General features: G+C 40.8%; 1 protein-coding gene across 3 annotated transcripts in view; it reads left to right on the top strand.

The window, feature by feature from the left end:
- The window catches only part of GART (phosphoribosylglycinamide formyltransferase, phosphoribosylglycinamide synthetase, phosphoribosylaminoimidazole synthetase), a 28506-nt gene extending 13112 nt beyond the window's left edge, over positions 1-15394 (top strand). For 2 of the 3 annotated variants that reach the window (XM_059921469.1, XM_059921470.1), the window contains exons 11-22: positions 1329-1560; positions 4007-4101; positions 4392-4501; positions 5559-5757; positions 6767-7018; positions 7178-7330; positions 8881-9087; positions 10193-10330; positions 11761-11891; positions 12139-12280; positions 13321-13436; positions 13533-15394. In XM_059921469.1, coding sequence (XP_059777452.1) covers positions 1329-1560; positions 4007-4101; positions 4392-4501; positions 5559-5757; positions 6767-7018; positions 7178-7330; positions 8881-9087; positions 10193-10330; positions 11761-11891; positions 12139-12280; positions 13321-13436; positions 13533-13724 — 1967 coding nt within the window. In that variant the 3' untranslated portion in view covers positions 13725-15394. Of the gene's footprint in view, positions 1-1328; positions 1561-4006; positions 4102-4391; positions 4502-5558; positions 5758-6766; positions 7019-7177; positions 7331-8880; positions 9088-9729; positions 9789-10192; positions 10331-11760; positions 11892-12138; positions 12281-13320; positions 13437-13532 lie in introns of those variants that run through there. The other variant, XM_059921471.1, reaches the window with a different exon arrangement.
- Positions 15395-15719: the final 325 nt, after the last annotated feature.

Below are 15719 nucleotides of genomic sequence, written 5' to 3'. Positions count from 1 at the left end.
TGGCACAGTGGTTAAGAATCCGCCTGCCAATGCAGGGGACATGTGTTCAAGCCCTGGTCCGGGAAGATCCCACATGCCACCGAGCAACTTGCCATGGAGAAACTAAGCCTGTGCACCACAACTGTTGAGCCTGTGCTCTAGAGCCCATGAGCTTAGAGCCCGTGCTCCGCAACAAGAGAAACCACCTCAGTGAGAAGCGCATGCACCACAACAGAGAGTAGCACCCACTCGCCACATAATAGAGAAAGCCCGCACACAGCAACAAAGACCCAACTCAGCCAAAAATAAATAAATTAATAAGGAAAAAAATATTTCTTTTTAATTAAGAGGTTGTCTTTGTATAAACTGTCCATGTTGGTCATTTCAGAATTTAGAAAACACAGTCTAATAATATTTTAAATGTAAAATACGTATGTGAGATCTTAAAACTAATTCAAAAGAAATTGAAGCCAGGGGACTTCCCTGGTGACAGAGTGGTTAAGAATCGCCTGCCAGTGCAGGGGACACGGATTCGATCCCTGGTCCATGAAGATCCCACTTGCCGTGGAGCAACTAAGCCCGTGCACCACAACTACTGACCGTGTGCTCTAGAGCCCGCGAGCCACAACTACTGAAGCCTGCACGCCCTAGAGCCCGTGCACCGCAACTACTGAGCCCACTCCCTGCAACTAGAGAAAGCCCACACACAGCAACGAAGACCCAACGCAGCCAAAAGAAAAAATGAAGCCAGGGATTTTCTTTTAGGTGGAGCCCAAAACCTAATTTAAATCATATTTGTCTTAAAATTTTACAATTGTTTTATTAGGGAAAAGATTAAGAATATGTTTTGCATTGCAATGATCTTATTGGTTTTTTTAAAAAAGAAAGCAACTTTATTTAGTTGGCTATGATAAAGCAAAAAGAAATTCTTTTACTCTTCAGTAAAAAATGTGATCAAATGCAGGATTTATTCATGATGTTTAGGTTTTGTTAATTTTTTCTTTTTTTTAACTTTTCAGGAGAAAATAACTTTATGCTTCTAGTTTCAAACTTTTCAGGGCTTAGCTTCTTTTTTTTTTCCTTCCTTATTGAAATAATCATTCTTACATGAGATTTATGATAACACAAGGTTTTAGTAATACAGTTGTCACCCTAGAGCAGAACAGACTGTTCTTAGGAGAAAGGCTGTATTTACTATTATATTACATTAATTCCTTTCTGATAGGATTCTTGTGAAGATTCATTTAAGTGAAATAAAGATTTTATTTAAAAAAAAACTTCTGGAAATTATAAGCCACAGTGTAGAATATTATTACTGCAATTGATATGTCAAATATGCTCTCTTACAGGGTTTCCTGAGGCTCAAGCTTTAGGACTAGAGGTGTTCCAAGCAGGCACTGCCCTAAAAGATGGCAAAGTGGTGACTAACGGGGGTAGGGTCCTTACAGTAACGGCCATCCGGGAAAATCTCATCTCAGCCCTTGAAGGAGCCAAGAAAGGACTAGCTGCTATAAAGTTTGAGGGAGCCATTTATAGGAACGACATTGGCTATCGTGCCATAGCTTTTCTCCAGCAGCCCAGGTAAACTTCTGACCAAGGTGATTATAGCACAGCTTCAGAACTGGCATAAATGGCGATGTAGAAAACTCCATTAACCCTGTACTAAGTCATTCTATATTCTTAACTCTATGAGACTGATCTGATTTTTTTATATATATATAAATTTATTTATTTTACTTATTTTATTTTTGGCTGCGTTGGGTCTTCGTTGCTGGTGTGGGCTTTCTTTAGTTGTGGTGAGCGGGGGCTACTCTTTGTTGCGGTGCGCGGGCTACTCTTCGTTGCGGTGCGCAGGCTACTCTTCGTTGCGGTGCGTGGGCTTCTCATTGTGGTGGCTTCTCTTGCTGCGGAGCACAGGCTGTAGGTGTGCAGGCTTCAGTAGTTGTGGCTCGCGGGTTCTAGAGTGCAGGCTCAGTAGTTGTGGCTCACGGGCTTAGCTGCTCCGTGGCATGTGGGATCTTCCCAGACCAGGGCTCGAACCCATGTCCCCTGCATCAACAGGTGGATTCTTAACCACTGTGCCACCAGGGAAGCCCGACTGATCTGATTTTGATTTGCATTTAGTTTGAATTGAAACTACTAGTTACAGCAATATTCAAATGAAATGGAAAAAACTTCATGGTAGCTCATCTTTGAAAAGCTCAATAAGATCAGTGCTGTTGAAAGATTTTTTCACATTGTACGTTTTAGATACATGCAATCAGTTGTCAATTATTCATCAATCAAGATGGGGGAAGGGATTTTTATTCCTTGAGTTATCATATATTTATATATTACTGTTGTATTTATCTTTTTACTTATTTATTTTCAGCTGCATTGAGTCTTCATTGCTGCACGCGGGCTTTCTCTAGTTGCGGCGAGTAGGGGCTATTCTTTGTTGTGGTGCACAGGCTCCTTGTTACAGAGAATGGGCTCTAGGTGCACAGGCTTCAGTAGTTGTGGCACGCGGGCTCAGCAGTTGTGGCTCTCAGGCTCTAGAGCACAGGCTCAGTAGCTGTGGCACATGGGCTTTGTTGCTCCACGGCGTGTGGGATCTTCCCGGACCAGGGCACGAACCTGTGTCCCTGCATTGGCAGGCGGATTCTTAACCACTGCACCACCAGGGAAGTCCCTGTTGTATTTATCTTAGTTCATGATTTTGTCAAAGAATTCAAGATGAAAATATTGGTCGTCTAACTTTGCAACTTTATTTAATTATACTATAAATTTTGGCCATCTCATTTGGCCACTGCATTTATACTTATTACTGAAATGTATTTTGTAACCCTTTATTGATTCATTTATTGTCATATACAACTAACTATTCCTTTGTAAAATCAATGAACTATTAACTGCAAATGTGGGTGTTTTGATCTCATCACAATTACTATTGCTCATTGAGTTCATCTATGAGAAATAAATGTGTTTTAGGACAAAATGAGAAATTTTTAGCAACTTAATTCAAGTTACACTGTTACTGATAGGCAAATTTTTTAAGGTTAAATAATGGAATTTTTTTTTTGAACATTAAAATACCATGCTAAAATTTTATTTTTTATTTTAAAATGACTAGATTCTATTGAAATGACCTATTTCAAGGGACTTGAAATCTTAATACTCGTCTAATTCTTTAAAGATGAAGAAGATGAGAGGCTACAGTGCCAGTTGCTACCTGACAAAAGAGTTGTTTTTAACCAGTAGAACTTCGTTTCCTATCTAAGCGTGACCCCAGACTGCTAACTTTATTGGAGTTAACTGCCAGATTTCTCTCAAGTCTGTACCCTGGCACCTTGCTTCTAATAAAACTTGACATATTTCTTCACGTATCCCTGAATCCCACTAGTCCAGAGTTGTCATTTTTGTAAGGCAAGACTAATGAAGTCACATTTCCATTTATAAACTTGATCTCTAAATGTACTGTTCCAACTTGTTGGCACTATTATAGATGGAAATGATGCACTGAATATCATTACCTGGTTTTGCTTTTTTTAGAGTTTTTAAAATCTTATTTCTTACTGTCTTTAGCTATAAGGAAACTAATACAGTTCTCTATTATTGCAGTAAGGGCTCAGTTTCATTATTGAGAGATTTCTTTGTAGAGTTCTTATAATCCTAATTTTCACTTTTTTGACTCCGTTTTGGCAGTCCTTTCCTTCCCATATCAAAATTGAACAGAAATATTACGGCCAAATATTGGTATATTTAACTGCCTGTGACAAGTACTTCTGGAAGAAATAGTTAAGTTAGAGAAGTAGTTAGAAATAGTGAAGTTCCAAATAGTGATGATCAACTGAGGAGGTTGTTTAAACACATTTCAATTCCTAGGACCGGCCCTAGACCAGCTAAATCAAAATCTCTGGATATGGCCCAGCGTACTGGGGGATATGAAAATCACTAGTGATATCGTCTGCTTTAAATAATATTTTAAGGTTAAAATGATTCTCCCCTGGCATTTAGGTGATGTCTTTGTTTTTTTTAAACTCTTTAGGGGCCTGACTTACAAGGAATCTGGGGTAGACATTGCAGCTGGAAATATGCTGGTCAAGAAAATTAAGCCTTTAGCAAAAGCCACCTCCAGACCAGGTAAGTCAGAGTCTGTCCTTTGCTAGTTCATCAACTGTGACAAACATTGTGTATTGATTTGTGCTTTGTAGTTTACTGAGGAAAATGTTCCAGATTAATGCCAAGTTGCTGTAAGTCTTGCCCTATTTAAGCCAAACTCACAGTGTTCTGCTTTCTTATCTCTAACATTAAAAGCATTTCTTATCCATGATCTTAAACTCAAAAGGATATGTATGCCCCTTTAATATCTGCTTTCTTGATCAACTCTTTGCTGTTGAAATGCAGCAAGTAATTAATTTTCTCTCCAACAGGCTGTGATGTTGATCTTGGAGGTTTTGCTGGTCTTTTTGATTTGAAAGCAGCCGGTTTCAACGATCCTCTTCTGGCCTGTGGAACAGATGGCGTTGGAACTAAACTGAAGGTAATCAGACACCTATGTGAGTAAAGGCCTTTTATGAAAGATATGAAAGAAGTTACTGTGTATCAAATACATATCTTTCGGGACTTCCCTGGTGGTGCAGTGGTTAAGAATCCGCCTGCCAGGGCTTCCCTGGTGGCGCAGTGGTTGAGAATCTGCCTGCCAATGCAGGGGACACGGGTTTGAGCCCTGGTCTGGGAGGATCCCACATGCCGCGGAGCAACTGGGCCCGTGAGCCACAACTACTGAGCCTGCGCGTCTGGAGCCTGTGCTCCACAGCAAGAGAGGCCGTGATAGTGAGAGGCCCGCGCACTGCGATGAAGAGTGGCTCCCGCTTGCCGCAACTGGGGAAAGCCCTCGCACAGAAACGAAGACCCAACACAACCAAAAATAAATAAATTAATAAATAAATTAATTAAAATATTAAAAAAAAAAAAAAAAGAATCCGCCTGCCAATGCAGGGGACACGGGTTCAAGCCCTGGTCCAGGAAGATCCCACATGCGCGGAGCACCTAAGCCTGTGCGCCACAGCTACTGAGCCTGCACTCTAGAGCACGTGAGCCACAACTACTGAGCCCGCGTGCCACAACTACTGAAGCCCGTACGCCTAGAGCCCGTGCTCCACGACAAGAGAAGCCAGTGCAATGAGAAGCCCGCGCAGCGCGACGAAGAGTAGCCCCCGCTCACCGCAACAGCCCACGTGCAGCAACGAAGACCCAACGCAGCCATAAATAAATAAACAAATAAAATACATATCTTTCCCCTCTTGACATATATACACTAAAGAGAACCACACCAAGTAATCATACAGTTGGCTACAATAGCTACGTGTTTCTAATAACACAGTGTTGGTGAGGCTATATCCAGATAGAAGGGTTATCTTAGGGGAAAAAAGGGAATACTTTCAGACCAAGTAGCTTATCGGAATTTAGTGTTCTTTTGTCTTTAGGTGTTCAGAGCACCTAGCCAAAAGTCAGTAATATTGTTAGCCTCCACTGATAATTGACAAGATATAGTTTGGAGCTTATTCGCTTATGTGGATGTTTATATTCTTCTGTAGATTGCCCAGCAGTGCCATAAACATGAAACCATTGGTCAAGATTTGGTTGCGATGTGTGTAAATGATATTCTGGCACAAGGAGCGGAGCCCCTCTTTTTCCTCGACTACTTTTCCTGTGGAAAACTTGACCCCAGTACGACTGAAGCTGTTGTTGCTGGAATCGCTAAAGCTTGTAAAAAAGCCGGATGTGCTCTCCTCGGTATGATCATCTATTTTAATCACGCATCCTTCTTATGTATTTCAGCCCTATGTACAAACATGATCGGTTACCAGTAGACCTAACGAGACAAACTATGTGTCACAAGATGAGGCAAGTAAAATATAGATGATACCACCTAAGGAAAACTTAGACCTTTGTGCCCTCAAACCCTCCCCTCAAGGGTTGGTCCCCAGACTGAGACTCATACTCCTCCACCATCACCCAGGCCTCATCTTTCTCCCTGATCCTCAGCCACCATTTCACTCCCATCTCTCTCAGTGGCCTCCTGGACAGACAGGGTAGGGGGTTGTTTCCTCCTTATGGCCCTGCAGCAGAGGCAGATTGGTTCTTGGCTTTCTGAATCTTAACTTAAGCCTTATTTTCCCACAGAAATGACACTAAGAATAAAATGTACCCAAGGTTTACAGAAATATTAAATACATACATGAGAATTTTGAACAAAATTAATTTGTAGGTTGACCAAGGAACAAAACTACCTATTTTATATTACCATTTCTGTGGACTAGTATGTCCCAAAAGCCAAAATTGCCTTTCAACCATCTTTTAGAAACAGTTCCTAATTTGGATCTGCCTGCCTAGACCCTGTCTTTACACAATATGGTGGTAATATGAACTATGACATATTTTTTAGGCCAGGGCACTTAGAGTTAGGCAGGTCTGATTAAATCACTTCTCTAAGCCTGTACCATTATTGGAACATAGAGTGATTGTAAAGATCAAATATAGGTGAAAGCATTTCTGAAACTAAACTGCTGGAGAAATGGTGTTATATTCAACTGAGTGTTCATCCCGTAAAAATAATGATGTTTGGAGGCTATACTCACCCTTTGTGGAAATTAGTGCTATTTCCCCTGAAATCATGCTTAGATGTTTGCAGAATACAGCTTTTGTTTAATTGTTCATATGAAGAGTAGCTGGTGTCACTACTTCCTAGACAGGTTTATAAGTATTCGGTGATTTCTTTGCTCTTGTTTTCTCTTTCTGCCAGGAGGTGAAACGGCAGAAATGCCTGACATGTACCCTCCTGGAGAGTATGATCTAGCCGGTTTTGCCGTTGGTGCAGTGGAGCGGGATCAGAAACTCCCTCACCTGGAAAGAATCACTGAAGGAGACGCTGTTATTGGAATAGCTTCATCTGGTCTTCACAGCAATGGATTTAGCCTTGTGAGGAAAATTGTAGCGAAATCTTCCCTTCAGTACTCCTCTCCAGCACCTGATGGCTGTGGTGGCCAGGCCTTAGGTAAACATACTCACATTTAAACTCTCCTGCTTGGAAATGTCTGAGCAACCACTTAGTTGGGTTAGGCTTTCGTTACTTAAAGTTAGAATGGAACAAATTGCATATGTTTTGGTTTTATATTCATAGACTAAGTTTTTGTCTCATCTTTCTAATATACAGGTGACTTACTTCTAACTCCAACCAGAATCTACAGCCATTCACTGTTACCTGTCCTGCGTTCAGGACATGTTAAGGCCTTTGCACATATTACCGGTGGAGGATTGCTAGAAAACATCCCCAGAGTCCTACCTCAGAAATTTGGGGTGGATTTAGGTAAGATTGCTAAAAAGAACGTTTGCTCAGAAAACTGTTATGAGAAAAAATACATTGTGGAAGGAAACTTTATGGGTAGTTAGTACACATATGATTATACCTGGAAAATTCTTTTTTAAAATATTTTATTTATTTATTTATTTATTTGGCTGCGCCAGGTCTTAGTTGCGGCATGTGGGGTCTAGTTCCCTGACAAGGGATCAAACCTGGGCCCCCTGCGTTGGGAGTGCAGAGTCTTAGCCACTGGACCACCAGGGAAGTCCTTGCCTGGAAAATTCTTAAATCATTGGGGCTTCTTGGGGAAAAAATAGGACTGACCCTTTTCCACCTTTTCTCGCTTCATTAGCCATGTTGATAAGGCATAAAGTCCTCGTGTAATTGACTTAGATGAAATTCTTTAAGCAGATTCTCCAAGGAGGTCAGTAAGCTCAAGCTCTTTCAAGATGGAATCAGGAACATGCTGGGAAGGGAAGTGGTAGTTATTAAATCGTCCCTGCAGGGGATAAAGGAGACCTGAACCAAGGCATAGAGAAGGGAAACAGATTGGAGAATCATTTTGTGCTTAGAAGGAAAAAAGAAGTCCCAAGTTTCTAGTTTAGTAGGTGAGTAGATTTGGAATAGGAAGTGGAAATACAGTGTTTTAAATCTTTGAAGTATTTATTGTAGTGTTTTTGTGAGCAGAAGTTAAGTTGGGTACTTATATGCAGGTAGTAATAGTTAATCGCAAAGAGAATAGGAGGGACCAAAAGGTTGTTCCTCAATATTCCACCCACCTTAAAGTTTGGCAGAGGTAGACTTTCTAAAAAAGAATAGTCAAAATCAGGCAGTAAACCATGTAAAAGTATCAACTCCGAGCAAGGATTTCAACATGACACTGGTTAGCAGTGTCAAAAAGCAGCTTGGTGAGGATAGATACCAACCCCCATATATTGGAGCGGGGGATGATGGCAGAGATACAGAGACAATGAGTGAAGATTGCTGTTTCAGGAAACTTATTGGTTGGGAATTCCCTGGTGGTCCAGTGGTTAGGACTCAGTGGTTTCACTGCAATGGCCGGTTTCAGTCCCTGGTTGGGGAACTAAGATCCTGCAAGCTATGCAGCAGGGCCAAAAAAAAAGAATTTTATGTGTGTGTCTATATAGGTATTACCTAAAATTTTTTATTAGAGATTTTTGTTGTATTAGAGGATATGTTCTTACGCCTAAATCTAGTTGTTTTTTTTTTCTCATTCACAAAAGGGTAGTAGGCCAACCTTTACTGAAATTCAGCCATTAGAGCATCTAATTCATTAGGGGATTTCTAAGAATCTGGTTAGTTAACGCAGCACAAAACTTCACTCAGTTGTGAATACTGGCCAAGTGTGACAAGAAAAGTGTTCTTAATGCCTGAGGTACAAATGGATCCCAAAAAAACTTCTGAAAGGCCAGTTTATAGTTTTACCCTCTATAAAATAGCAGTGCTGGTTTTAATTTCCATAGGTTTGTATATGTACATACTTCTATACTTTGTGTCAATAATAGGTTAATTGAACATCTCTTGCCTGTTTTCAGATGCCCAGACCTGGAGGATCCCCAGGATCTTCTCGTGGTTACAGCAGGAAGGACACCTCTCTGAAGAAGAGATGGCCAGAACATTTAACTGTGGGATTGGGGCTGCCCTCGTGGTATCAAAGGATCTGACACAGCAGATTCTGCAGGATATTCAGCAGCACAAGGAAGAAGCCTGGGTGATCGGCAGAGTGGTTGCATGTCCTGAAGGTAACTGTTCCTTATTTAGTTGCTCTTCAGTATATTTAGTTGCTCCATTTCAAGCCATTGATATGGCAGCTGTCTTTACGCAGCTGTAACATGAAAACACCCATGCCAGTAATAGCACTCATCTCTTCATTTCTGCCTCAGGGCTCTGACACCTCTGTGTAGCAGTCACATATGCACAACTGCACCCTGCAGGACAACCCTTGACCAGTGGGGTGAGAACTAGTGAATAAATGCCCACTTTAGGGACAGAAGAAGGGAGCGGTTCTGAGGCACAGTGTACATGGCTCCTTTGAGGTTCTCAGTGGAATCAAGCCCCAATTGCCCACAGTGGTGACCAGTTTAATAACACTCTTATATTGGCTCTTCCCCATCCTCATTCTCGTTCCCTAGGATCACTTCCCAAAGTAATCACCTCGCATGTAAGACCTTGTCTCAGGCTCTGCTTTGTGGTTCAGCTCAATTCAAGGAGTAGTGAGCAAGCACCCTGACCAGTACTGTGTATGACTCAGAACTCTGTTAGAAGTACTAGAAATTGGCAGATTGACAGAAAACCAACTCAGATTCTCTAACAGAGATGTCAAGCCTTGTTTATTTTGTCTGTATCTGCCTTTCATCCCTTTATTGTGTGGCTTTCATTTTCAGGCAGGCTCTCCAAATACCGGAAAGATGTCTTGAGCCCACATCCTTCAACTCACATTGCAGTAAGAGAGGCCCTCTCTTTCTCAACATCCTATATCAAGTCTTTGAATGGCCTTGCTTGGGTCACATGCCTACCCTTGAAGCCAAGAGGTCATAGCACTATTGTGGATGCAAGACTTGCAGGAAAGGGGAGACAGAACACTGGCAGGCAGTAACATATCCACTTTATGTTTAGATATAGTGCTGTAGCTTTTAGTTGAAGTGGGCAGTTATATATGTTCACCATCAGGAAGTTTGTATGAATGAGTGACAATAAGTAAAGCAAAACTATTATTTTAGTACTTGCATATCTTATTTTCAGAATAAAATACAGTACTCTGAAGTTTTTATAGAACACTTCTCTTTCCATATTACTGTTAATTCACAGTTGTTCTTTTTTTATTTATTGGGTGTGTTTGAAACAAAGGTTCTCCTCGTGTGAAAGTCAAGCATCTGATTGAAACCATGCAAATAAATGGATCAGTATTGGAGAATGGCACCCTGAAAAATCATTTCTCTGTTCAACCAAAAAAGGCAAGAGTAGCTGTCTTAATATCTGGGACAGGTGAGATGTGGCTTCCTCTTTACTACAGAGCTGTAGAAATGCTCTTCCTTTTCTCCCACCCACACCACCCCCCCCCCCCCAAAAAAAACCCCTCCTTCCAACTGTGAGAACACTCTCAGTACTGGGGCTAGGTATCATTAAGGAGTGTTATCTTTTCTACATCCTCAGTCTTTCCACTTTTCTCAGGCATTTGAAACAGCTTCTAAAGGAAAAGTAGAGGGTGTTGGGAAGATGGCTGAAGAGAGAGAAGCTAGAAAAGACAATGGAAATTCCAACTTCTTTTGAATCATAGCTTTGTAGTTGAAAAGTCTTAGGATAGTTGAGGCTTTTTTAAGTTGTTAGTAGTAACAATACAAAATTTGTGTTTGACTCTTACAGACAGTGGGGTAAAGTACTGAGAGCATTGTATTCTCTCATATGGATGGATATAGTATGATTCTTTTTTCCTTTTTTTTTAAATTTTTTATTTTTTTTATTTGCACCACGCCATGCGGCTTGTGGGATCTTAGTTCCCCGACCAGGGATTGAACCCAGGCCCTCAGCAGTGAGAGCAGAGTCCTAACCACTGGACGGCCAGGGAATTCCCTCCACTGTTTTAAGTAACATTGCTAATAACATTCTTTTAAATATACAATAAGTTCGTAAGTGCATATCTGATTATTTCTTTAGGTTAACTTTCCCAGAAGTATAATTGCTTTACAAGTCTATTTTAAGGTTTCAGTCTACTTTAGACCCAAGTTGATGGTAAAGCAAAGAAACTACTATAAGGGTCATAGTGGTTTGTTCTTCTTCAGAGGGTTGATTTTTTTCTTAATTAAGCAGCTTATTCCTCATCAATCAGTTTTAAAATCATGTTATACTGTTTCTACTGCTATGCTAAATCATACTATTTTGCAGGAGCAATTACATATCCTTGAACCAGGAGTGCCTATGTTTTTGTAAGATACTAATCCATTATTCTAAGAGGAACGGAATTTTAAAGCCTCACATATTTTGCCAATCTTTTCTAAGACTTTTTTTTTTTTTTAATTATTAGCACCTTTAATTATTATTTATTTATTTATTTGGCTGTGTTGGGTCTTCGTTTCTGTGCGAAGGGCTTCCTCTAGTTGCGGCAAGCGGGGGCCACTCTTCGTTGCAGTGCGCGGGCCTCTCACCGTCGCGGCCTCTCTTGTTGCGGAGCACAGGCTCCAGACGCGCAGGCTCAGTAGTTGTGGCTCACGGGCCCAGTTGCTCCGCGGCATGTGGGATCTTCCCAGACCAGGGCTCGAACCAATGTCCCCTGCACTGGCAGGCGGATTCTCAACCACTGCGCCACCAGGGAAGCCCTCTAAGACATTTTTATTCAAAACTCTTGACCATTCCCTATTCAGAATGGTGTAAACGTTTTAAAGAAGCGTGCGCTCACCTGCGCTTTTCTCCCGTTTCAGGCTCAAACCTCCAGGCTCTCATAGACAGCACTAGGGAGCCAAGCAGCCGCGCACACGTTGTTGTTGTGATCTCCAACAAAGCCGCAGTGACCGGCTTAGAGAGAGCAGAAAGAGCCGGAATTCCCACCAGAGTAAGTTACTTTGAAAAGTATCTGTCAAGATTATTTAAACTCATAACCTGCCCCCAAGTGTTCTTTGGATGCCTGGATTTGGGGTGGGTGCTGGGCTTGCCTTTATACCCATCCCGTCCATTACTTAATTCTTGACATCACGTGTATCTTCAGAAGGAGGTGAAGTATGGTCTATGTAAAGGTTGAGTTTTAAATTATTTTTCATAATTTGTTGGAAACAGATTGTACCTATCTTTTTCTATTCTAGGTAATTAATCATAAATTATATAAAAATCGTGTAGCATTTGACACTACAGTAGACCAAGTCCTTGAAGAGTTCTCCACAGACATAGTCTGTCTTGCAGGATTCATGAGAATTTTATCTGGCCCCTTTGTCAGAAAATGGAATGGTAAGCAAAAATTGTTTGATACTACATTGAGGAATATACTGAAAATGGGCCATACGGTGGTTAACTTGCCAAACAATCCCAGTCATGCATGGTATTTACTGTGACGGTTTATTTTGACACACGTCATAACGGAATTTCCTTTGCCTTTAGCCCAAAGAATAATGATTTATTATCCTGCTCTCTCTATCAGTTTTCTCTGGCCTGCTGTAATTACTGTTTCTAATGTAGCTTAGGTTGGTTTCACATTACTACAAACGTACTATTTCATCTTCTGGATAAATATTGGGAAGAGACTATTTTTACTTGTTCAGAAGCAAGAGAAGGTGACTCTCTGTATCCCAAAATAGAGTTCCTCTTCTGAGGAAGTGTGAACCATTGCCAGAAGATGGAAAGGAAGGCATTGTTGCCAGATAACATAGTATCTGCTGTTAATGCCTTTCCCACAGAAGTTTTGACTGCTTCCTGTGGTTCTATTTTGTGCACATATTTGGTCAATAAATGTATTTCTTCTTCGGAGAGTTTGTTTTCTTAAGTGAATATAGTTAGAGCACTTGTGGTGTAATATACCACAGGCAATGCTTTTGGTGACATAAGGCACACAGACTGACTAATCCGGCATCTGTGGATTAGTCACATGTGAACATGCCAATTCATGGTTAGAAGTCAAGCACATAGACACTAGGCAGGAACCTCCTGTCTTTCTAATATTATGTGCCAGGGACAAGCTGAATTTTCTTCAAGAGCCCTATGATCCAGATTAGAACCCCTCCCATCCAGCTTTGAGTCACTGCAGGCGCCTGTTCAGAAGCCTCTTGGTGTGTCTTCAGCTGTGCAAGGCAGAAACCTGCTGCTCCCAGGGCCTCCTTGGATGAGAATGTGTATTTCACTTTTCCTCATTTCTGTCTTTGACAAAGAAAACACCCATCCTAGAAAAACCTTGCTCCTATTGACTCCTGATTCTAGACAGGAAAGTGTATGTTCCTTTAACAGAATACATAGGGTTTTTAAATTCTGACCACTATGTTTTAATTAATTTCCAGGGAAAATGCTCAACATCCACCCATCCTTGCTCCCTTCGTTTAAGGGTTCAAATGCCCATGAACAAGTCCTGGATGCCGGGGTCACTGTCACTGGGTGCACCGTGCACTTTGTAGCTGTGAGTATGTCTCTTTCTACCAAAATCTTATTAGTATTTAATGTAAATTGTACTTGGCAGAGGTAATGTTCAAAACTTTCTCACTTGCTTCTCCAGGAAGACGTAGATGCTGGACAAATTATTTTACAAGAAGCTGTTCCGGTGAAGAGGGGTGACACTGTTGAAACTCTATCTGAAAGAGTAAAATTAGCAGAACATAAAATATTTCCCTCAGCCCTCCAGCTGGTGGCCAGTGGAACTGTACGGCTTGGAGAAAATGGCAAGATCTGTTGGGTCAAAGAGGAATGAAGCATCCTAATCCAAGAATGGAGCCAGCTTTGAAAGAATTCTAGCTGCTTGCTTGCAGGGTGACTTTTATCATGGACTCAGCCTGAAAGATATCTAAGATATATATGTATTGCTTCCAGTGGTCTTTCAGGTTTTACCTGTTTGGGGCCTTTTTGTTCATCATCAAAATAGGCATTCAGAATTCCTTTTACTTTCAGCCAAATAAGATACCAAAACTTAATCTTTCTTATATTCTTTTTTGAAGAGCTAATAAGTCTAATAAGTTAATATCTCTTCCCCATATTGTATATCTGTACTGATTTTAATTGAGACTTCTCTAATTATTCTGATCCTAAGTTGGTGTCATAAAATTTTGAGGTAGCTCCCATTTCTGAGGGATAGTGTTCTTTGTGCTTTGAAATATCATTACAGATTCCTCTAATAATTGAAAATTTTTGTAATACCCAGATTTTAGCTTCACAGTTTGGGAAGATGGAAGGCAATCTACTCAGACTAGTAAAGAGTATAATGGGACTGCATGATTTCCCACTCTAGCCAGTCATTTCTAATGTGGATATGCAGTTCTGGAACTGGGAGGTCTAGGTTGACATACTGGGGACATGTGCATGACCCTACACATAGGACGACATTTCTGTCATAGCTGAGCAAACAGGGAATGGCCACCTGGCCCATAGGCAGCCAGCCAGCCTTAGACTGCTGAGCCACCTTCAGGGTGGCCTAAGAGCTCTGCCTGCCCAACAGGGGGGCACCTTACTGGAAGGGTACCTTGAAACCCTGTTCAAGTCCTCCCTTGGAGTTTAAACTCAAAACTTAACGGCACAGGACTCTTACAGTAGTTATATACAGAAGAGAGTAAACTCTCGCCTTAATACAGGAAAGAGTAGAGGGTCAAGAGAAGCAGAGTGCCAGAAAAAAGGACAGACACCTTTGCCAGGAGACCCTCATCACTGCCTCTAGTGCAAGTCAGTTTCTCCAGGCAGCTGGCCAACATTACCCTACCTCTCCTTGACTGTAGTCAGCAACTGCCATCAAATGATGTCCAGGTACATCATTTCACATAGGTGTCTTTGCTGCAAAAACAATTGACTCATTTTTTTCTAGAGAGTTCACTCAACATAATAAGCACCTATTATGTATATGCCAAACTATCCTATGAAGTTTTTAGAAAGTTAGAAGATATAAAGGAAAATGTTATTGGTTGATAAAATCATATACCGTAATAAAAGTAGAAGCTGCTACCAGGGTAAATTAGAAAAATCAATAAGAGTTTATGACTTTAGAAATACAATTTTTCCAGCCCTTATTTAGACACTAATATCCACTAAAAGGAACCTGGACACCATGGAAGGTAGCTGATTCAGTATCTGCAGATGATAGGAAGAATCAAAGTGTGTCTGAAATATCTGGTTGACAGAAACCAAAAAAAAAAAAAAAGTTGAAAGTAGCAGGGATGATACTGAAAGGACAGAGGAGTCAGCTGAAAGGGTGTCCTACTGTCTAGTTTGTGATAAACTATTATTTGGACATGTTGAGTGTGTGAGCAGCTGTTGATTTATAGTGATACTCAAAGAGAAAAGGTCATTTAGGTTATGAAAAAGGCAATGCATAGAAGGGTGAAAATAAGATGTTAGTCTTTTATTAATGTAATAAATATGGATATTTGTCTTTTATTATAGATGTCTGTTTCTATTTGTGTAAGCAGGAGTAATACAAACGAGCCCCTACATCGTGTTCAGGTAGAAAGATGGGGTGGATAGGGAAAAGAGGGTTCAACTGTTAATCAGTTCTGCTGTGTGTGATACACACAACAATCAAAAAGGATTCAAATGTGAGTTCCAAAATGATGAGGAAGCCAAATATTCTAGAGGAATGTTATAATAATTTCTAAGAGATTTCAGTCTCTAACTGTTCCTTCTTAAATTTTTTACCATTTTTAACTACTATACATAAACTTTAAAAATAACTCAAGTACAGGGAATTCCCTGGCAGTCCAGT

Source organism: Balaenoptera ricei, chromosome 4 (assembly GCF_028023285.1).
Source record: "Balaenoptera ricei isolate mBalRic1 chromosome 4, mBalRic1.hap2, whole genome shotgun sequence".
Taxonomy (NCBI): Eukaryota; Metazoa; Chordata; class Mammalia; order Artiodactyla; family Balaenopteridae; genus Balaenoptera; species Balaenoptera ricei.
This window is presented reverse-complemented; position numbering and strand designations above follow the sequence as displayed.